Raw genomic sequence first — 23976 nt, 5'->3', positions numbered from 1 at the left:
CATGTTTTGGTATATGTATACATTGTAGAACGGCTAAATCAGGTTACTTAACATATATATATTCCCTCACGTAATTATATTTTTTCAGTGATGGGACAAGATTTTATAATGTCCTTATCAAGGGCAGTGTCATCATGTCCTGTGTTTATGCTGTATCTTTCCATAGGGGTCTTCTTCTCAATATATATTCCGGGACGTTTTGTTCTACTTTGATTTATGGCAGTGTGGATTGAATATAGGGTCTATATCAGGCTCCTGTCAGCAAGCACTTGTTGGCATCCACAATAGAACTGAAGGAGCTTGCAGCCCCATAGGAGGAACAACAGTATGAACTAACCAGTACCCCAAGAGCTCCCAGGGACTAAACCACCAACCAGACCCATGGTTCCAGCCTCATATGTAGCAGAGTATGGCCTTGTTGGGCATCAGTGGGAGGAGAGGCCCTTCGTCCTGAGAAGACTCAGTGCCCCAGTGTAGAATGCCAGGACAGGGAAGCAGGAGTGGGTGGGTTGGTGAGCAGGGGGAAGAGGGATGGGATAGGGGGTTTTCGGAGGGGAAACCAGGAAAGAGGATAACATTTAAAATGTAAATAAAGAAAATACCTAATTTAAAGAAAAAGAAAATAGGGTCTAGCACATACTAAAAAAATATTCTACCATGGAGCATCATTCTTAACCCTCAAGATGTATTAGCAGGTTGAAAAAAGTGAAGTGGAAAATCGAACAGACTTCATGTATGAACAGGGAAGTGCTGTCTGTTTGTATTTGTTTGCATATAGGAAACACAGGAATGATATTCGAGAAACCATGGAGTCCAGGGTGAGGGCAGAGGGAGAGTTACAGCATCACTGAGAGTGGAGCCTCCTGTATTCATTTAAATATCTTCTCCTTATCTATTTATAAAAATGCATAATTAAAAATGCCTCATTCTGTTGCAGAGGAGTGTTCCGCTGACTGACCTCTTTTTGTTTTCAAATGAAGAGGAGCCAAGAATAGGACAGCTTGGGAAGGTGAGCTGCGTATAACTCGTCAGGCTGAAGTAAAAATCATATTGAATGTGGAGCCGTTCTTGTTTTAACAAGTCTGTACTTGGCTGATTAGGACTTTCAATAGAATGCAAAGGACGTGAGAGCAACGAGCTGGCTTTATGTGGGATCATCTAAAAAGTTTCTGAGAGCTTTTCTGTTAGTCATCTTTGTTGATTTTCATAATGGTCTTGTCTTACTTAGCTTTCCTGCACTGTAACAAAATACCGAAGATAATTAACTTATCAAGAGAGAAGGTTTATCCTGGCTTTCTGTCATAGAAGTTCCACTTGGCCTCAGTCTTTGAGCCTGTGTTTAGACAGCACTCTGTGGTAGCAGTGAGAGACAGAGGAAAACTTCCTCATGTCTAAGAAGCAAAGAGAGAGAGGGGTGAAAATCCCATACTCCCTTCTGAGGGCAGCCCCTCAGTGATCCCACGATGTCCCACTACCACCTTATTCTAGCACTACTTTGGAACCATTTTTTTAAATTTAACTTTTTATTGATTCTTTGTGAATCACATCATGCACATTAGTCCCACTATTCTCCCTGTTCCCTGTATTTCCTCTCTGCCCTTGCAGCCCCCCTAAAATATACATAGATAGAGAAATAAATAAATAAAATCTCTTTCTTGAAGTTTTAATATGTCACAGTGTGTCACACAGTATACCCTCTGTCCACACATCTTTTCTTGTAAATGTTCATTGCAAGTAGTCATTTGTCTGGTTCCAGGACTCTGGCTTTTGCTACCCTACCAATACTGGATCCTCATGGGACTCCTTTTGGATATCCTGTTGTTGCTGTGTCATGGAGATCTTGCAGCTCTGGATCTGCAGGATTGGCCTTGGGACCAATCTTAACATTTAGATATTTGGAAGCCAGTCAGTGTATGAACTGGAGCAATCCCTAATAATTATTAAAACTAAAATTAATCTTTTGTTTGGTAAGATATTTTCAAGGGCATGGTATAAACTTGTCTATAAATCCATGCTAGACATATTAGCCAGTCCAGCCCCTTTCATTTCTGGATAGTCTCATCACTAGAAGAACAGTGTGGCAAAGCTTAGTGCATCACAGCATTTCCTCATATATTTTCCCATTAAATCTTTCCATCGGCCATGCATGTCAATCAGGGTTCGTATTACCTCAGATTTAGAGATGAAAGACAATGGTGACCACTAGAAACAAAGTAACAGACCCATGAAAAACCGGGGATGTAGGACTTTTAATATAGAAAGCATTCCTACCCATCACTAGTTGAAACACAGATATTGGTCAAGGATATAATTTTTAAAATATATATATACAAAAAGACTGTAGTGGCAATCCAATAAATTTTTAGAAACATTTTTTTTAATTTTTCGGTGTTTTGAGACAGGATTTCTTTATGTTGCCCTGGCTATCCTGGAACTCACTTTGTTGACCAGGCTGGCCTCAAACTCAGAAATCCACCTGCCTCTAATATAAGTATTCTTCTCAGTCCAGAAAAAAGATGGGTCAGATGACACAGTAAGAAAATGGGATGCCAAACTACTGATTTTTTTAAGAGCTGGGGAGAGAGAGAGCTTAGTCTGTAAAGAAGGTCCTGTCTAAACTTGATGCTTATTTACAGTTTAACTCCCATGTGGAAAATCCAGGTACGAAGGCATGTACTTGTAAAGCCAGTGACAGAGAGGCAGAGACTTGAGACATCTGGGCCTTGCTGGCCTAACTGTCAAGTCCCAGAACACAGTGAGAGACCCTGTCTCAAAACTCAAGGTAGGACAACTCCTGAAGAATAGCACCTGAGACTGTCCTCTGGCTTCCACAAGGACACACATGTACAAATACACACGCATGTACACATGCACACACCTACACATAAACACAAAATTATGTTCAGGAACTATGCAAAGAAGAAAAAAAAGCACAAGCTAGTAAAATATGCAGAAATATATGTATGTGCTTTAAAACCAGTGAATTCTGAAAGACTGTTAATAAGCAGAGCTGCCAAAAGTGATTTAAGTTTGGGAAGCTAAGTTGGTTCCTTCAAAGCTTTAAGCCTAAGCTGTTCCCTGTCTTGCCAATCTAGTCAACTGGGTCACTTCGTTAAAAGGAGACCAGTTAATACGGACTGAAAATTGGAGAAGGCAGCCGTTGGTGAGCTTTGCCAAATGCCTTCTGCTTTAGCGGTTCACAGGAGAACTGGAAGACTGTTTGCATCTAAGTGGCCTTGACTCTACAGAACCATCCCGTTCAGCAAAGGTTTCAAGTGTCTTCGATAAATGCTTGTATGGAATTCAGCCCTTACCTGAATTTGCATTTGGAGTCTATGTATTCCGTGTTGTCACTCGTCTCCTAAGGAGGCATTCAAATGAGTTTCCCTTTGTAAGATGTTTTCTCTCTCTCTCTCTCTTTTTTTTTCAGATGACTGTTTACTGCACAGGCCCACCAGCATATCCCAAATGTCTTCAGTCTCTCTGTCTTTCAGAATGAGTCCAATACTCCCTGGTAGAGCCTAGCATGGCAGAGACCTTGGGTTTGATCTCCAGTGTAGACGAATGAACCATTTCTTCTTACCCACATGCGGCTCTGACGACTTTTCTCACACGTTGAGCCTCGATCTCTTTATTTTCATCAGAATAAGCCTGCTATGATCAGCACATTCAACACTCTCCAGCACTTCCATAATTATCAGACAGATGGGGTTATAATGTTATAAAACAGCCAGCACTAAATACAGGCAACATGATGGCGACAGAAAAGTAGTTAGCCAAGGCTGAAATTAACAAAAGCCAACCAACACTGTTGCTGTCTGTTGGGGCCAGGGACGCTGAAATTCTATGGCTTTTTTTATTTCATTTTTTGAAAGGTGACAGGTTGCCAAGCTGCCAAGAACTCCTGCCTCTGCTCATACTGCTCTGCTGAAGTACATTTGAGACATCAACCATCAAATTACATATAAATATGTAATCAACTAAAGTTATTTATAGCTAGCTCAGTGGGTTTACGTTGACGGAATGGGCTGAGGCTGCCGGTTTGATCCTTTGCCACTTATTTGACACATGAATAAAATTCATCACCTAGTAGTCTGTCCCTACACTCGACCAGGTCACAAACCTGTGATCTTCCAGAGACCTGGTTCTACTGTGTAGGTAGACAGTCGTATCATTTCAGGTACAACCTCACATGGCAATGTAAGTACTAACCTTCATAACAATAAACAGCCTTGGAATCTTCCATCTCAAAACCTCAATTAGCCATTCACAGAGGAGAAGATGCCTTACTCACATGGTTAGAACCATTTTCAATATATTTATAAGCACAGGTTGGATCACAGTGTTCTCAAATGTAAAACACTTCTTTAAAAAAAAAAATCAAAAGAGCCCCCCCCCCGCTCCCCTGCCCCGATAATGTACTAGAAACCTAGAGGGCGGGTCCTGGTTCTGCTCACTGCTTGGGACCTGATGACAATCCCTGCTGAGTTTGTGCCCTGAGATTTGCCTGCAAGCAGGTCACTGTTGCTGGAGTGTACTAACCTTCATAACAATAAACAGCCTTGGCTCTTCAATAAACACGGCTCTCAGAGCACAGAAGGCTATAGATTCACAACCCAACTTCTGGGGGTAAGAAGAAGATGGAGGAGAAGGAAGAAGAGGAGGAAGATGGGAAAGGAGGAGGAGGACGAGGGGAAGGAGGAGGAGGAAGATGATGAAAAGAAGGATGGGGAGGAGGAGAAGGAGAAGGAGGAGGAGGAGGAGGAGGAGGAGGAGGAGAAGAAGGAGAAGAAGGAGAAGAAAGAAGAAGAAGAAGAAGAAGAAGAAGAAGAAGAAGAAGAAGAAGAAGAAGAAGAAGAAGAAGAAGAAGAAGAAGAAGAAGAAGAAGAAGAAGAAGAAGAAGAAAATCTCCCTTTGAGGCTCTGCTACTCCTCCAGAGCCCCAAGCAGTTCTGGGGAAGAAAAAAAAATCCAACCCCAAACCATCATGTCCCTGGCCTCCTAGATCTGGCTTGCAGGGCTCCTTTGAGGTCTGCTCCCCACTGCTTCTCTCTCCCAGTCGAGCCTTGTTCGCCCTGTTCCTGAGTCAGCCCGTGAGTCATCTCACTCATTAGCAGAACGAACGCCTCTCTAGCCCCTGAATCTCTTTTGTTTCCTTGCATCTAACTGGTTTTCTGGCAGCCCCCAAATCCAGAGACAACCTTGAAGCTGGAGGGTGGCTTGCTACCAAGATGGTCTGCTCAGTGGAGAGGCTGGCAGAGGGCAAGTTGAATTAAGATGGAGGTGCCGGTGTGCACACTGTGGCCTCAGGGTGGGGGTGGGGGGAACGTCAGTGCCCAGAATCCATGCCTCTATCCATTCATAGGGCGGCACAAGATTACTAGATCTTGGTGTCCCCCACCCCTGCTCCCCACTTCTTTCTTTTTTAGACAGACTCTCATTATGCAGCCCTGGCTTGTCCAGGACTTGCTGTGTAGATCAGACTGGCCTCAAACTCACAAAGATTTGCCTGCCTCTGTCTCCCAAGTACTGGTTTGAAGGGAGAGCAAACCACACCCAGCTACCCTTTTCCTTCTCTTTCTTGTCTTTTTGTCCTCTCCTCCCAACCCTCACCCCTCTCTCTCACACACACACCTTTGGATGATACCAGGAGAAAGCTTATGGACTGTTCTAGTAATAGACAGGCAAAGAGCAGTAAGTATTCTTAGACCACGTGTTCTCTTTTCTCCAGTTCCTGCAAGCGTATCTTTCCATCACAGTTCTCTTGATGTTACATCCCACAACGCTTCCCCTCCTGAAGAGGTGGATGGGAAAGGGTGTGTGAGAGATGGGGGTCATCCCAGTTGAGGCCTCCTGGGTCTATCCAGATGCCCAGTGAAAGGATGCTAATAAGAACTCTAAATTCACTTGTTGGAGCAGCGGCACCATGGCACCTTTATTAATTCATTAATCTTAAAGCCCTTTGTAAAGTGGAGAACATTCGACTTGGCTGAGTGTGACACTTTTCATTAAATCCAGCAATTTAGTGTCGAAGGGCTCCTTGGAGACCACCTGCGCATTCCATCCCGGCGGCAGTGGCAGAGCACCTGTGTAGAGTGAGCCTGGCAGAGGCTGCCCTAGGACTGCACTGCAAGGTCTGTGCGTGCAATCACTGTAAGATCTGTGCATGCAGTCACCTCGGGGAGCTAGCTGAGATGCCGGCTCCAGTTCAAGAGGCCAGATGGAAGGCAGTCTAATGCTCATCTGTAAATTCCCTGGAGGTCCTGCTACCCCAGGGACCACACATGGAATATACCAAGACTCCAGCGGCTCTGCAGAAAGTAGAGCAAAGCTTGCTCGTTCCTTGAGAAACAACCTGCAGGTTAGGGGCACTGCCCTCCACCATTCTTCCTCCTCCTCAGATGACGACATTTGTCTACCAGGCCCAGACAATGCTGGACTGTTCCTTCTGAGGCTGCCAGCTCTTTTCTATCTCCACTCTCAGTCGGGGGTGTTAACATTGAGAGATTTAAGTTTGGAATTAGTGCAGGAAAAAAGGTTCTGTAGATTTTCAGCCTTGACTGTGAGGTCTCATCTAGCTCACGTTACCGGGAAGCTTAGAACACATACGTAGGCGGAACTTGAACAACAGTAAACCATTTCTTTGATTGTTACAGGGAGTTCTTTGCTTATTATTTGGAAAGCCAATCTTTTGCTTATTTTTTCTACTGGTTTTTTTTTGCCTTTTAATTATTAACATATTTAATTATTAACTTAAGATAGCCCTTTGCTACAATAATCAGGAGAAAAATTCCGCCCCAATATATATATATACACACACATATATGTATATATATACATATATATGTGTATGTATATATTTACTTTATTAATCTCGGAGTTTGGAAGTTTAGCTTGTAGGCAGACATTAATTTTCAGGTTGATTTATTCAGGCATGGTGACACACACACATACACACACACACACACATAGCTGCTGTGCTCAGGAAGCTGAGTCAAGAGAGTGGTGTGTAACCTGAGGCTGCCCGTGGCTATCCAGTGAATTCTAGGCTTGCCTGGACTACAGGGTGAGCTCCTGTCTTTAAAACACTTTCTCTTTGTTGCAAGCCCTGTTGCAGTACAGTCCATCTCTGTGAATAGAAATATTGAAGATGACCGCACATCTTGGGAACTGTTAGGCACGAAGAGGAAGTACTTGTGGGGCAACATAGGCCGTGCTGTTTGCTCCCAGAGCCTATAGTAATCTAGTAGATTTACCGAGCCTCATGCAAGGCACAGGTGACAGCTGTTGACAAATTCCAGTTTTGTTTTGTTCTGCACTTAGTTTGCTTTGGGAATATAAGCAAACACGCATTTATTACGTTTATTGGGCACTTACAGGGACTCTCTGTCGTGTCCTCGGTTCTGATGGTTCTGAGAATCACAGGGTATGGTTGGAGGCTGTCCATTAAGAGCTTCCTCTGTTAGAGGAGCCTATGATTTGTGCCAGCCTTTGGCCTCCTCCTCCACCCCTCACTAAGCCTGCCAGCGGATGTGATCTTCTCCCACTCCCCAACTCCTAAGCAGCTAAAGGTAAAACCCCATAGCACTAAGGCAAGATGACGGGGCAGCTCCTGCTCCTCCTCATTGGCTCTTATCTCTGCTCACACAGACGCACTTTTTGGTTTTTTTCCCCCTGGATATGTACATGTGCACATGTATGCATAGATATGGCTGTATGCACATGAGAAGGGCAGAGGCCTATGGGAGGTATCTTCCTCTATCACTCCCCACCTACTTCTCTCACTGAATCTGGGACTCGCCCAATTTGGCTAGACCGGCTGACCAGCAAAATCTAGGGGTCCTCCTGTCTCAGCACTCTCACTGTTTTGATCGTAGGCACACATCGCTAAACCTAGACTTTTATGTGTGTCCTAGGGACCCAAACTCAGACTCTGGTGTTAAAAGGTAAGCACTACCTATGGCTCCATCTCCTTAACCATTTACTCTTTATTTTGAAACAATATCACTAAGTTGCTAAAGATAGCTTCCAAGTCTCTCTATAGCGGAGGCTGACTTTGAACTAGCCACCATCCTGCCTCAGCCTTCCAAGTAGCTGGGATTACAGACTTGTCATCAGGCCTGGCTCTGTTTTATGGTACAATCTATAAGCGTAGTTGTATAATCATTCAGACTGACACGTCTTTGATTCAACTTCACCAAATATTTTGTACCACTCCCTCATCTATGCTGTTTAATGCATTTCTGTCATCTCCACTACTGCTGGGGCTGGGGGTAGGGAATATAGTCAACTTCAATAGTAAAATGAAAATATCTAAAGCTTGTTTGTTTGTTTTTTTTGTTTTTGCCTCTGATGGGTTTGGGGGGAGGTTGATAGAATCAAAGAGTAAGAAACATCTAATGGCAAAATTGATCAATTACCCAGGTAGAGATGCACCCCACCCTTCCTGGTACCCCTGTTATTCTTTTTTGCACACAAATCTGCCTTATAGGTCCTGCCATTGAGCGGACATAAAACGAACAAGTCAATATTATCGAATCTCAGGCCTTTGCCAAGCACTGTGCTAAGCGCCTTCACATACATTTTCCCATTTAATGGCTCCATGCTTACTGACTGCAGTGGGGAAAGTAGAGCTGGGCCTTTGGTTGCTCCCCTCCTCCCTGTCTGAGCCAGCCTTCGGCACGCACTGAAACAAAATCCATTCTTTCTGCAGCTCATCCTCGTCTACGGCCAAACGTTGGTTTCTCATTTCTAGAATGAAAGATGTGATGACTTAGGGAAAAGTGAGTAGATGGGGGCCCAAGGCTATGCGCTGCCTCACACCACACCCTGTGCCCATGTGGGTGGGCTCCTGCCTCTAGTGAAAGGCCTCTCTCAACTTCTGGCTTCTCTCCTAGATCAACTATCATATTCTGTGGGACAAGGGTCCGCATTCATTTACCCACTCCCTTTGATTGATATCTGAACATATGTTATTTACCACTACCACTAACCCCAAGCCCCCTGACAAAATAAGACAGAGCAATCCTGTCTCCTGGAGACATTCGACATGTCTTATCCATCCCTGACACAGCTGGCTGTTTTCTCCTCTGACTGATTCAGATCCTGAATTCCCTTAGGAAAGTGTTGTCTGGGTGAAATTGTACCACCAGCAAGAAAGGAATCTTCCAGGACTGCAGGGGAAAGTCTACTTCCATATCTCAGCTCTTAGGAATGGCTTTCCAACTGCTGGCATAGCCACATGGGCTTAGCCCCAGGGCTGGTTGGTATAGACCTCCCTGGTGGCTTACAAAAAAGGAGGCAACCAAGGGTAGGCAGAGGTGAGCAGAGACAGTGACCCATATACAGAAGTATCCCCAAACACAGTGGCCAGCAACCCGGGTTGCAATGCCTTGGCATGTGACTAACTTATAACTGGACTAGGCTGGGTCCTGAGTCAAAGAAGACCCTGAGGCAGGACCTGTTCACCATCAGTGTGGGGTCACATTTCTATTCCAAGAGGCTTCACCCATTCTTTGTTTTGTGCAGCTGGGATCTTAGTAACTGTGGTGGGCACTGAGCCTTGCCGTCCACAAGAGAAAGGTAAGTAGGAGAATGTGGGAGAGACATTTAAAACTTACAAACAAACAAACCAACCCTAGACATTGTATAACTGAGAGCGTAGTCTCCCAAAATGTGCCAGAAGTTGTACACAAGGGTGGTATGCTGGTTACTTTTTTGAGAACACAAGGTACTACATCTGGAAGGGAGTTGTATTAGTCAGGGTTCTCTAGAGTCACAGAACTTAGGGATAGTCTCTATATACTAAAAGAATGTATTGATGACTTACAGTCGGCAGCCCAATTCCCAACAATGGTTCAGTCGCAGCTGGGAATGGAAGTCCAAGGATCTAGCAGTTACTCAGAAGGAGCAAGAGCAAGACTCCCTTCTTCCAATGTCCTTATATGGTCTCCAGCAGAAGGTGTAGCCCAGATTAAAGGTATGTTCCACCCACCACACCTTTAATCCCAGATGACCTTGAACTCGGAGATTTAATCTTCTGGAATCCATAGCCACTATGCCTCAAGTTCTCCATACCAAGATCCAGATCAGAAACTTCTATCTCCAAGCCTCCAGATAAGGGTCACTGGTGAGCCTTCTAATTCTGGATTGTAGTTCATTCCAAATATAGTCAAGTTGACAACCAGGAATAGCCACTACAGGAGTCTTCATGAGAGATTCCCTAGCTGGGTGTGGTGGTTGGGGGCAGAATGGGAATGTCCCCCATAGGCTCAGATGTCTAAGCACGTGGTCTCCAGCCTGGCTGTTCGGGAGGTTCAGGAGATGGGGTTTTGTATGTCCTGGAGTAGGCTTTGAGAGAATAATTTACTCATGTCACTTCCAAGCCGTTCTCTCTGCTTACAGCTTGCTGCTCGAGATGTGAGTCTTCAGATGTTCCTGCCGCCATATCTGACAGCTGCTGCCAAGATTCCCTGGTGGGATGGACTCTTATACCTCGACAACCAGAAGCCCAAGTAAACTCTTCTATAAATTGAATGACTCATGCTTAAAAAAAACTATCTTTATTTTATGTGCATTAGTGTTTTGCCTACATATATGTCTGTGTGAGAGTGTCAGATTCCTTGGAACTGTAGCTACAGATAGTTGTGAGCCACCATGTGGGTGCTGGGAATTGAACCCCAGTCCTCTAGAAGAGCAGCTGGTAGGTACTCTTAACCACTGGACCATCCCTCTAGACCCTGATCATGGTGTTTTAACTACAGCAAAAGAAAAATAACTAACACAGTCAGGTTAGCCAGAGGGCACACCGATGACAGATTTTTCCTAAGTGCATTCATTAGGGGGAGGCCCACCCTGAATGGGGGTAGCACCCTTCCTTGGGTTTGGGTCTTAGAAAGAATAAACACAAAGAGGGAGCTGAGCACAAGCCAGCAAGCACAAGCTAAGCAAGCACTGTCCATTCTTCCTCTGCTCTTGACTGTGGATGTAATGTGTCTAGCTGCTTCAGGTTTCTGCCCTGAATCCCCTGCAGTGATAGACTATAACCTGGAATTGTGAGCCAAAAGAAAAACAAAAGAAAACAAAAACCATTTTTTCCCCATATGTTGCTTTTTGGTCAAAGTATTTTATCCCGGTAACAGAAAAGAAATGAGGACAGGCAAGAAGAGGCCATACCACAGAGCCAGGAGCAGGATGTAGTGCCAAGTTGCAGAGGCCGGGGAGGAGCATAGGTGCAGAGCAGTCGCTGTCAGAATGTGCAGGGAGAAGGATGAGAGAGGATGTGTCAGGGAAGTGAGCTGGCTCAGTCCATAACAGCATGGTCTTGCTGTCTTTTACAGGGTCTGAAGTCTACCTTAGTGCAGTGGGAGCCACTAACTGTCCTAGTATGAAGGAAGGATATTGATGTTTTTTGGGCATGTGAGTGTGTGTGTGTCCCCATATTCTAGGGACTGAGCCTCCTCACCCATGTACCACACAGCTTCAGTCCCAGTCCCATATTTTGTTTTCAGTCAAACTTTATACAAATGTTTCTCAAGAAAATTATGAGTTACTTCTTTTATTACTCATTAATAATATTTTTGGGTTTTTATTTAATACATTTTAAAAGAAGATGAGCATTTCAAAAAAAGAAATCAGCTTCATCCTGACTCTGACTTTCCCACCAGGCATAATCAGAACCCTAGAGGAAGTTACAAGTTAGTTAAGGTTAGGACTCTGTTCCTAGTCAATTCTGTTTCTATAACACCCAACACATGGTGTCCAGCCCAAGTACAAAACAGCTCAGAGTTCTTGGAGCACTCCAGTTATATTCCTTCTGCATTGCATTATATGGGAATTAATACACACAAAAGAAAAAATCTGATGAGTGTACTCAAGTTCTGACATTTTGGTTCTGATATCTTTTTTTTTTTTTTTTTTTTTTTTGGTTTTTACGAGACAGGGTTTCTCTGTATAGCCCTGGCTGTCCTGGAGCTCACTTTGTAGACCAGGCTGGCCTCGAACTCAGAAATCCGCCTGCCTCTGCCTCCCGAGTGCTGGGATTAAAGGCGTGCGCCACCACGCCCGGCTTGATATCTTATTTTTAACCTATTTTAATTGGCATGTAATAACTGTTTATATTTATAGGGTAAAGTGTGATGATTCAATCCATACATGCAATGTGCACACATCAAGTCAGCAGGATTGGCCTTTCCGTCTTCTTGGACATCTGTCGTGTCTTTGTGTCTGGAGCCTGCAAAGGCCTCTCTTCTAGCTCTTTGTAAGTGTGGAGTAAGTTGTACAAACTGTATTCACCCTGTTATGTTATCATTGCTTTCTAACCAGTATCTGTTATTCAGTCTCCCTCTGTCCTACATCTCCTGACTTCCAAAGCCTCTTTTTATGACATGCTATTATGATATGTTTCCAGAAAATGACTGTACGATGGAAAATGGGTGCCCAGTAGTCCTAGGGCCAGTGTGGAGGAATTACCGTACTTCGAAAAGGAAATGATATGGGTCCAGGCTTGCCAGGGGCAGCAGGGATGCAGAGAGGAGGGTCTGAGAAGCACTCCCAGGAGGGCCAGAGGCATTCGGATGACTCCAGGCTTTGGTGGGTGGGGGTGAGGGATAATGGCAAGGAAGGAAGACCTGTTAGGAGGAGCCTAGGGCAGAGACCCTTCCATTCCCCCTGAGGACCACCTGTATGTCACTGGAGCTGGGGACTTTGCCATGCAATGCAGAAGAGGTTTCATGCTGAGGTCAGACCCTGGCAGCTAGAGAGGACGGGGCTCTTAACACCTGCCAGATTGTTAAGACCGAATCTGTGTGGAACCCAGGCTGCAAATGAGAGGTCTTCAGTACCTGCAGCCAAGCAGGGCCTGACAAGCTGTTTCCATGGAGACACAGAACTGTGTGCTGGCGTAGGCGGGTTGATCCATTCCAGAGCCTTGGGTCACAAGGCTGTAGCGAGCTAACAGGAAAAAGGTGTTATCGATCAGGAAAAGATGCCCAAAGTATTGGCAGCTAATTGAGGTTTTGTTGTCATAATTCTGAATTAAGTTTAACAAATCAGGATCCTGCTAGCTCCCACTTAGCAAGAGCACAAGGAAGCAGACACCAATTCAGGCTAACTCTAAATCTGCAGACACCCAGCCCAAGCAGTTCTGTACCCTTGAGCTCTTAAGTAGCTACATATCTCTTCCGACTGACAGAGACACAGACAGCAGCTGGGGGGGGGGGGGCGGCTAATCTCCTTTTCATTTGTCATGGGAATGGCAAAAATATTCAGGAAACCTAAGCCTGGCTCTGGAAAAAATTCAGATGCTGGCAGAGCCCCAAACTGGATATTGGGAAGCATTTTGAAAACTACTGTTCACAGAGAGCACAGAGAGAAGCTTTCAGAGCTTAGGAGGTGGAGGTCAGGTGGTGAGCGATTCATAGCTTGCTGCAGCGACGTGACATTCTATCTCAAAGCAAACACTAGCAAAAAGGAAGCCAGCAGCAATGACACTCACATTTGTGGTGGGTGTGTTAAAATAGACATAGCATGGAGTTTACCTTTGGATATTTTGGGGGTTTTGGTTTGTTTGTTTGTTTCCAGGCAGAGTTTCTCTGTGTAACAGCCCCCACCTGTCCAGCATCTCGCTCTGTAGCTCAGGCTAGCCTCAAAATAAGAGATCTGCCTTCGTTTGCTTCCCCAGTATAGGGATTTAAGGTGTGTGTCATCACTGGACATTTTTAAATATACAATTTAATGGCATAAAGATCACGCATGATCTTGGACTGTGGGTGTAGGCCATTGGCACAGCATGAGCTTGGAATATGTCGGCAGTGGGGTCCAAGTGGCACAGTTTTTAAAAAGTATGCTTTCAATTTTGTGCATCCTTCATTATTATTACTTCCAAAATTTTATTTTGGTTAAGTAACAACTCTCCATTATACTATACATCAGGTCATTTTGTGTTACTATGACAAAATACTGGAGGCAGGATACTCTGTATTATTTAGCTCAGAAATCTAGTCACTCAAGAGCATGATACTGGCATGTGCTTGGTCTGTTGGACCTCATTGTAGATGGCTTCACAACGGTGGGTGTGCATATAGAGGAGGTCACATGGCAAGGTGGGATTCAGTAAAGCAGCATCAATCTGCTTACATGGGAAATGTCCCCCCAAGCTCTGATTATTTGTTGCTAGGCCCTACCACCTCATTGCCACCACACTGGGGACCAAGCCTCCTACAGGGGACAACAGATTATATGGCATGCCCTAAAGATATTGAACAGCGTGGTCTTCCTGCAGAGTTTTCTGCTGGCAGAATGATGGTCGGTGTGACTGTTAATCTTAATTGTCAGCTTGGTGGGATTTAGAATCAGCCTGGCTCTGTCAGTGAGAGGTTATCTAGATCAGCTTTACTGAGAGGGGAAGATTCACCCTCAAGGCAGGTGATACCACCCCAGGGGGCTGGGATCATCTGAGACTAAACACAGGTATCCATCTGTCTCTGCATTCTGACTGTGGGTGCAGTGTGACCGCCCACCTCAAGCACCTGCTGCTGTGCCTTCCCATCCTTGTGGACTGTGTCCTTTAGAACTGTAAGCCCTTCCTTCATTAAGTTGCCTCTGTCAACGTTTTGTCACAGTAAGGAGACAACTAATACAGTTAGGTCACTGTTGGTGAGAAAACTGGGTTAAGCTTGTTTTGGTCAGTTGCTATTATTTCAGACATGGGGTGACAGGTGTTCTCATAAAGGGCGAACTTGATAAACCTGATCTCAGGAGGAGATAGATTTAACTCTTATGGAACCGACTCCTTTTGTCTGCAAGGTGTTTGAAGGGCTGTAAGCAATGCTAAAAAGTCAGTATAAATTATGTCAAGGCCATGGGGTCTTTGCAGAGTCTTGTTAAAGGAAAACTAAGTTCCAAAATTAGTAGGACATAATCGTGGGAGGATCTAGAAACCAGCTTCAATTTAAATGACAAAATAATATTAGTGCTTGAGAGAGGCAACACATTTTTATACTTTAAATTTATTCTTCAAGAATTTCATACATGTATACAATGTTTTGAATATATCCATCCCAGGCCCTGCCCTCCAAATCTCCTCAGGGCTCCCCAACAGTTCCTCCTGCCGACTAAACATCTTCCTCTTGGTTTTTTAATAACCCACTGAGTCGAGTTACTGTTGCTCTTATGCATCTACATATGAAGACCAGAACACAGCAAATTGTGTATCTTATCACCATAGAAAAATTGACAGTTGCATTAAGTAATTCATGTTTACCAGTTCAGTTTGGCTGTTTTGTAATGTGTATATATTACAAAGATTATATTCCACATAATAAATATTTGTAATTATTCATTTGGTACTAAATATATTTTATGTTAATTTTTTTATAATCTCATAAATGAGTTCTGAATCTACATCATTTCCACCCATTTCTCTCTCACTTCCAGTGTCTCCTACGCCTTCCACTCTCTCTCAAATTCATGACCTATTCTTTACTATGCATATGTATATGTAACTATATATTATGTGTGCACAATATACAGATACACATTCATAGGACTTACTGAGTACATATAGTGTTGCTCGTATATACAAGTGTTTAAGACTGACTACTTGGGATGGATAACCTATCAGATCATGAGACATTATTTAAATGTAGAATAGCAGATGCTACTAGACAATCAAGTTTTCCTAATTTTCACAAATTAAAACCAAATTAAGACATTGATGAATGCTTGTACTCAGTTTCATTTTCTCATTTCATTCATTCTAGAACACAGCCTAGGGAATAGTGCTACCCACAATGGTCTTCTCATCTTAACTGATCTAACCAAGACTGTCTCCCTGGCACGCCCAGAAGCCCATCTTCCAGGTGATTCTCGATGTCTGCAAGCTGACAACACTAACCCTCACAATCATCTAGGCCAAGGCTCAGTCTGTAGTTCATAGCTCCTAAGTAGCAGGGTCTACTTTAATCCCTAAAGTTCAAGCAGACACCTCAAGGATATATGATGCTAATAACAAAGGAGAAGGAACAGGGGTGATTTGATGAGAACTGTCTACTGTAAAAAATCCAATCTAAGTCTCACACCATGTTTAGGGAAACTTAGTGAGAAATACTTTAATAAACCATTCCTGAGAACTCAAGTAGGAGGGGGCTGTCTGCCTTATGTACCATCACTCTAAACACCAGGAAGACATTTAGGAACTCACAGATGCTCTGGTTTGTTTTGGTCAGTATCTGTGGTCTTCTGTGCAGTCCTCAAGGCCTGTTCATTTGGTCTGGGATGTCAAGCATACTTTGTCTCCAAATCCACTTCCATTTATCAGAGCCTGAACCCTGGAGGGAAGCTCAGGAAGACATTATTAGCAGTCAAGACAATGTTTATAGCTATTAAGATCCTATTAGGAGGCAATTTCCAGAGTGATGCTGTGAGGAGCTGTACAGTCCCCTGTCAACAAAACATTCATATTGTGAAAGCAATCATTCAGAGTCTCTGGAAGGTTTCCTAAGGGTGTATGGCAAATAGTCATTTATTTAAGAAAATCTACTAAAGTTCAGCCAAAGAGGGAGCTTACGGCATCTGAACCACAAGCTGCTCCCTCCCTTCCCGCCCCCATCCAACCTAGGTTGTTGTGATAGGAGTTTTAACCTGCCCAAGAAGTCAGGGCTCTTGTCAAGCAAGGTCTACAGTATCTCATTATTGCCACATACTGTGGGTGCTAAATTCCACCCTATTCTCCAAAAAGTGGACTTCATTTCTGTCTAAGCCTCCACTTAGGTGAGGGGTCTCAGAAAACTGAGGACCAATTGCATCCACACTATGTTGCATGTGATAGGGTCTCTACAAAGGAAAACAAAAACCAGGGGTTACTGTTCCCACCCAGTGCTCTTTTTGGAAAGCAGGGCCATTGGTCCAAGAGAAATGAAAAATGGACAGTGAGTACCCAGGTCCCAGACGAGAGTCTTAGAGACTTCATGTAAGGAAAGAGGCAGGTTGTAAGAACAGAGAGAGCTGGTGAATGGAAGCTAACTGTGTTTGGAAGAGGGTATGGAGGAGTTCACCCTGAAGTCAGTTCTTATGAACAATGAAGACTTAGGTAATGAGCAACAAGGTGGGAATTGCTGGCTCCACAAACTTTAGGTTGGTCAGTTTATTAGAGAAAAAAGGGAAAGAAAGAGCCAGGAAGAGCCTTCAGGGCTCAGGACAAATCTTGAAGACTGAGCTCAAAAACAACTGCAAAGATGCTTCCAGGTAGGAGGATCAAAGTGTAGAGCAACTTATGCTCCAGAGCATTGTGGGAAAGAACAGTGCAATGAGATAGTGAGGTGTGGAGCCTAACAGCTGGAGGTCATATCACTAGGGGCAGAAACCTGAAAGGAAAAGGAAAGGAACACAAAGGGAGGGAGGGATGAACAGACAGACACGGTCAGGTTTTCTGAAAACACCACCATCGTGGAGTGACTGCATGTGACTGAATATAGACCTTCTGACAGTAACACCAGATGCTTTGCTCCATGGGAACAATGCTTATCCTCACCAAAGGAGTCCAGCCACTTCACCAAAGAAATGAATGATCGTAAGCTTTATATCAAAAGAGTCAGTAATCAGCCTTGGTACAAAATACTATTGAAACCAACCAGTTTGTAATAGCAAAACCAGAAAGGGTAATGTATGTCTCTTATACATGGAGGTGACAGGAGTCGATGACAACTGCTTAGAAGGTGGGGCAGATGTTGGACTTAGATGACAACTTCAAGGCAGATGTTGTATGTTCAAAGAACAAAGAAAACGGTGCTTACAGAAGAAAGGGAGAGAGAGCCTGAAGACGATGTCTCAGTAGGTAGGAATCGTCAGTGCTAGTGAATTGTCAGTATAAATGTAGAGACAGGAATGACTTTTAAGAAAGAGGAATTGTAGAATTGTAAGTACAGTAACTGAGAAGAGAAGTGCCCTAGATGGGGAGAGGCAGCAGATTTGCCCCAGAACAAGCAGCAGAGGTTTTGTTTGTCTGTTTGACATTGACTCTCACTATGTAGTCCTGGGTGAAACTCACTATGTAGACCAGGATGTCCTTGAACTCACAGAGGTCCATCTGTGTCTACTTCCCAAGTGCTGGGATTAAAGGGGAGTGTGCCACAGTACCTAGTAATTCAGCGGGTTTGAAGACAGGGATTCCTTTATCTCGAGGTCAGAGGGAAAGATTGAAGGAATAGGAAGAAGAACCTTGGAAATGGTGGTTGCATTGGAAATGGTCAGTGTGCCAATGCCATTGGATTACATAGTTAAATGGGAAACTTTCTGTACAATTAACTACATTTAAAAATGTACCAGAAGTACATGGTAAATCGCTATAAGTATATCAACATATGCATGTTGGTGCCAGGATTTGGTGAGGGAATGGGCAAACACCCCTGAAATTTTATGAAATGCATCCGTCTGACAAATGCAGCCTTCTGACACTGTGACATGACATTGCCATCTATAAATGTGTTGGGCTGCTTTCATAACTAGCCAGGGAACACATGAGGACATGCTTACACTAAAGAAATCTGCACATTTCAAGATTTCAAGTAGGATTTTAACCCAGAAAGACATTGTGTAATTATTAAAGTGAGTTGTGCTTTATATCAAAGTTACAGCTGTTTGTGTGGATGAAGAGCTTTGTAGATTTTATCAGTGTGGGACAGGGGAATGCCATCAGTTACAGTCCCCCGAGACTTGCTCTGACAGCAATATGTGTGGTGAGTTTTTCCTTCCCTTCCCTTCTGTTCCGAGATCACTGCTAGCCGGGGTTTGGTACACTTGTGTCTATGGAAAGGCCTGAGGTTGGAGGTGAAGCGTGTGACCGCCTGGAAGAGATGTGACATAGAGACTTGCGTGTGGCATAGTGATTCTTTAATGGAAACTGATCTGCAGGGTGCCATGGAACAGTCTGTTCCCTCTCTGTTAGTTCCCAGAAGTGCAACGTTCTGATCTTTCAGTATAATTAACTTGTTCAACCCTTGAAGGAAGTTGTGGATAGGTAAGGACCTAGTTAGTTACAGCTAAGGGCAGCAACTCTGCTTACAGACTCCACACCTAGGCTAATGTTGGGCTGAAACCTTCTCCCTATCTCCCCCTTTAACTTTCCTCTTTGAATTTTAAATGAATGCAAATCTTGTGTGGATCTACATTGTCATGTGCAGTATTTCCAACTGGAGCATCTGGAGAGGGCTCGCTCTGTCCTGCACCGCTCTCTCCCGTGCAGTCAGACAGGGAGACAAAAGCACCCCGTGAACACACAGTAGCTATCATGTAGACCAAAAGATTGCAAAACCTTTGCAATATAGTCTTCATGTTCCTCCTTTTCAAAGGAAGATAAGCTCATGGTGAGCTTTTAAATGAAATTTATAGGTAGCCTGAAAATTTCAACGTTCAGTTCTGAAAGGTGAGGTAAACACCCAATTCCACTATCATGCCTAACAAGAGCCACATAATTTTTAACATCATTAACTATCTATCTACATTTTGAATCTCCTTACCTGACCGCTAAAATATTCTTTTTTAAATTGTAGTAAACTGTATGTAATCTAAAGCCCCCCCTGTTTTACCCATACAGTTCGATGGCATTAAGCACCTTGAAAATACTATGTAATATCTCCTCTATTTCCAACGGTAACTCTACACACAAAGAGTCATTCCTATTTTTCTCTCCCCTCTGAATATCTTAGTTTTCTGTTTAACTCACACAAGATCACATACTTCAACCAGGTGATCAGTGATGTAAGACTCTCTGTCTCTGGTGTTGTCTCCTCGCTCCACGTTCACATGCACTGCATTCTCATGACATGAATTTCTTGTTGAGTCCCATCTGATCGTTCCATGGAATGTCCCGTGATCTCTATTATCTGATTACTTCTTTATGCCACCACTAAACCTGTTCTCTGTGTTTCTTGTAAACTGGAAGTTAGAGCTAAAGGCACAATAAAAGTTAGGTACACACTTGGGTAAAGTTCTCTGGGTAATTCTATGTGGTTCCTACTATATCATTATAGGTCAAACATAGTTTCTAGATGTCTCACAATTGGTGAGGCTAATACTGAGTCTCTGGGTTAAGGAGATAGCAGCCTATTAGATACGTTTGAAAGGTGAAACTTGATTGCACTTAAAAAAAATAATAAGAATGACCACTGCATTAAATACTCATGTCGAGAGCTGTGGGAGTTGCCTGGCATCTAGGATATAGTCTTTATCTTATAGAGAATAGATGGATAAGCTGTATGTGGTGATATACACCTGAAATCCCAGCACCTGAGATGTGGAAATGGAAAGACCTGGAGTTCAAGAAAACAACTTGGCTATGAGAGAGCATTGTGAAAAACAAACAAACAAACAAACAAACACAGAAGGCAGAGGAAGAGGAGAAAGGATACACACATGCACGCACACACACACACACACACACACACATACACGTATGTATATACACATACAGAGAGAGAGATACAGAGAGACTAAGACATCACTTTCTGAAGTAGACGCCATACTGAAGCTCCAGTTGTCCTGGTGGGAGCTGGCGAGTCAGCACAGAACAGGAACTATGAGGTCTGGGAGGGACTGTGTGTACTTGGGTTCCTCCGAAGGTTCTCTCGACCTGGTCATTAACTAGAATTTGACCATAGACAAAATAATTTTTTTTATTTTACTTTTTGCTAATTCTTAACTAATGACACACTTTGGGAATTCGGGTATTAGAGAACCGTTTCTGCAAAGTTCCAAAATAAATGTGGCCCCTCTGCCTTGACAGATCACATTGTGTTCTGGAATTTAGAAATTAAGGAAGCACTTGTATTTGGATAGCAAGTGAATAGATTTTCAGTTGTTTCCTATGCATCACCGATTTTAGAACAAGGGGAAAATCTACCCGTTCTTCCTAGTTCATCTCTTGACTGTTAGCAGCTGGGAGAGCTGTCTCAGTGAACTTTTGTAGAATTAAGAACTTCATTGTTGTTTTAAAACTAAAAATTCTGGATCTCTCTGGGGGTTGGGGGCGGGGGACAAGTTTTTTTTTTACTCTCCAAATAAATACTTTGTTTCAGAGCAGTTAAATGCTTATGTCAGCTAGCCTCTGCCCCAGGTTGCCCTGGATTTCTGGGTCCCCAGGGGGCTTTTTGGTTACTGTTGTCTATCTGTTTTTATGTTCCCATTTGGTTTTCTTATGTTCTTCCTTCTTTTTTTTTCAGCTAGGCAGTTATGAGTTTTCTGCACAGAGGAAGAGTTAGACCTTAAGATACGGACTAGGCTTGTGGTTTTTAGTTTGCAACTAGAGTTAAGCCATCTACCTTCTTTTCCATTCCTTGGGTAACTTTTAAAGAATATTGATTCAACAAGTTACCAACCAGATAGGAAAGGTTGTTTGTTTGTTTGTTTGTTTGTTTGTTTAGATTCTGTTTGAAGGACTAATCCCTTGTTAGTAGCACTCCAATGGGTTCTGCCTGTCCACACATCTCACGTCTATTTAGGACAGTTAATTGTTGGGAGACTACCCAGCAAGGCCCGATAGTCTAAAGCTTGCTTCCTTCCCTTTCTCAATCCTTTTCTATTTTGTCCTCCCCTATTAGTGCTCCCCATACTCCTCCTCCTGCCCCCACCCCTCTCCCTCTCCATCAGTGGAGTGGACTGGCGTGCTCCCTTTATTCTCCCTATTTTCACTAGCAAACTTTGTTTTCTAGAAGGTTCCTTCTGCTTCGCATCAGCCTGTGGTTATGACACTCACTGGAATCAAAGGAATGGAAGACTCCCAGGGAGGGACAGGCTGTGCCTGGGTCTAGGTGCTGAACTGCCCTCTGGCCAACTTCCAGCCATTTTCAGCTGCCAGCTGCAGTTTCTAGGCCAGGTTCTCCAGACTCTTGGGGTTCTATAAGGGTTATATCAGAAGCATGTGAACTGTATCCAGTACTTTAAAATGCCTGCTGGGGGAGGGGCGGGGTATGAGACTGGAGGGTGTGGGGAGAGTACAGCAGGTAAGCTCACTGTGAAAACCATAACCCACATGAAGAAACCAACCGTTGAGCCATCTGATGTAGGGTGTCAAGGACCAAGAGTGGTTCTACAAGCCTATAGTCCCAGCACTAGGAAAGCTGAGTTGGAAGGATCTTGCATTCAAGGTTGAACTTTTTAGTGAAATCCTGTCTGAAAACAAGACAAAACAAAACAAAAAAAACAAAATAGGGCTGAGGATGTGGCTCAGTTGGTAGAGTGCTTGCCTAGCATGAATGAAGCCCCAAGAAGCCCTGGGTACCATTGCCAGTGTTGCTTAGTGGGCATGGTGGCACTCGCTTATAATCCAGCACTTGGAAAGGAGAAGCTGGGGGACTGTAAACTCAAGGTTATTCCCAGCTACATAGCAAGTTAAAGGCTATCCTGGGCAACATGAGACTGCCTCAAAAACCAAACCAAAATAAAACCACCACCACCACCACCAATACCACCACCAACACCACCACCAACACCAACACCAACACCAATACCAACACCACTGCTGCTGCTGATACTTATTTAATTAACGGTATAAAATAAAGACTATAGATGTAGAAACAAGGCCAACTAGAATTGAGCTTCCAGTAAGAATTTACCTAAACATCTCTGGACTTCATTTTATTTATCTATAAAATAAGGCTGATACTTTTTATCTGTGATGATTTCAACTAATGTGTGTTATCCATTCATTGAGTGCCTATAACAAAACTACAACCTAGTTTCTTTATACATGTAGTTTATTTGTAGATAAAAATCTATAGTTAAGCTTCCCCCACCCCCTCTGAGTGTGTGAGTGTATGTACATGGCTGCATAAGTCTCCTTTAATATTCATTTAAGCCAGGTATTGTGGTATTTAACAATGATCCTAACGTGGAGGAGGTTGAGGCAAGATACTCCCAGTTCAGGGCCAGTATGATATACACAGCAAAACCATTTATCAGATAGATAGATAGATAGATAGATAGATAGATAGATAGATAGATAGATAGAACAAAGAAACAATGAAAAAGAGAAAGGAAGAAAGAAAGAAAGAGAGAGAGAGAGAAAGAAAGGAAGGAAGGAAGGAAGGAAGGAAGGAAGGAAGGAAGGAAGGAAGGAAGGAAGGAAGGAAGAAAGAAAGAAAAAGAAAGAAAGAAAGAAAGAAAGAAAGAAAGAAAGAAAGAAAGAAAGAAAGAAAGAAAGAAAGAAAGAAAGAAAAAGAAAGGGAAGAAAGAAACTTCATGTCTAGTCTCAGGGCTCTGACTACAGATGGGCAGGGAAGTCCCATGTCCTCTGTGTTGACACAGGACCTTATGTTGGAGACAGTTCTCCTGACCACACTGCACTTGCTGAAGCTCACCTGTTCCACTACTCGATCCCTTTGTGAGGTTTTACTATTATCTTAATTTAACATGTATTCATTGTGACCGTGTTTGCGTGTGTGAGCATGCGTGTGATATGTGGGTGCAGGCTGTGGTGCAGATGTGGAATTCTGAGGACTCTGTGGCACTGGTTTTTCCCTGCTACCTTTCCATGGGAACCCCACACAGGTTAGGAGACTTGAGCAGAAAACACTCTTACCCATTGTCACATCTTGTTATCCTTCCTCTTGCTCCCTCTTTAGTCTAAGGCCAGGATGTCCCGGAACTCACTGACTCCCTCCTGCTTCAGCCTGTCAAGTGCCTGAGCTACAGCCATGAGCCTCTAGCTCTCTCTGATTTTTGACACAACCCTGGTGTCAGTTGCCTGGGTACTTACAGACTTAGGATTTAGAGTGGGAAGGAAACAAGATGCAGATAAAGTCTATGGAAAGGATGCCACAAGACACGAACATTGGAGCCTAAGTTCTCAGCCTCGGAACACAAAGCCACACCTGTCTTCCCAGAGGAACAATGCATTCCCTCCTTCTTGGCCCAAAGGGACTCTTCTAAGTGCTTGCTTCTCCGTACCTTGAGCCTCCACTCTCTCAGAGTTCATTCCTTTCTC

At 43.6% G+C, this 23976-nt stretch overlaps 1 protein-coding gene across 15 annotated transcripts in view; it reads left to right on the top strand.

Annotated features, from left to right (window-relative positions):
• Positions 1 to 23976, top strand: part of LOC110296538 (uncharacterized) — a 159193-nt gene that overhangs the window by 109808 nt on the left and 25409 nt on the right. For 11 of the 15 annotated variants that reach the window (XR_015047669.1, XR_015047662.1, XR_015047660.1 and 8 more), the window contains 8 exons: positions 938 to 1009; positions 3431 to 4200; positions 8713 to 8782; positions 9528 to 9581; positions 9831 to 9978; positions 10404 to 10513; positions 12126 to 12258; positions 15761 to 15859. Coding sequence is in view for 1 of the 15 variants with exons in the window: in XM_085840753.1 (XP_085696879.1) it covers positions 4669 to 5004 (336 nt within the window). In the remaining 14 variants the exon portion in view is untranslated. The other 4 variants (XR_015047665.1, XR_015047664.1, XR_015047670.1 and 1 more) reach the window with 3 other exon arrangements.

The sequence above is a fragment of the Mus caroli genome, unplaced genomic scaffold (assembly GCF_978045245.1).
Source record: "Mus caroli unplaced genomic scaffold, Mus_caroli_1 scaffold_7, whole genome shotgun sequence".
Taxonomy (NCBI): Eukaryota; Metazoa; Chordata; class Mammalia; order Rodentia; family Muridae; genus Mus; species Mus caroli.
Note: the sequence above shows the minus strand (reverse complement) of the source record. Positions and strands in the feature narration are given on the sequence as shown.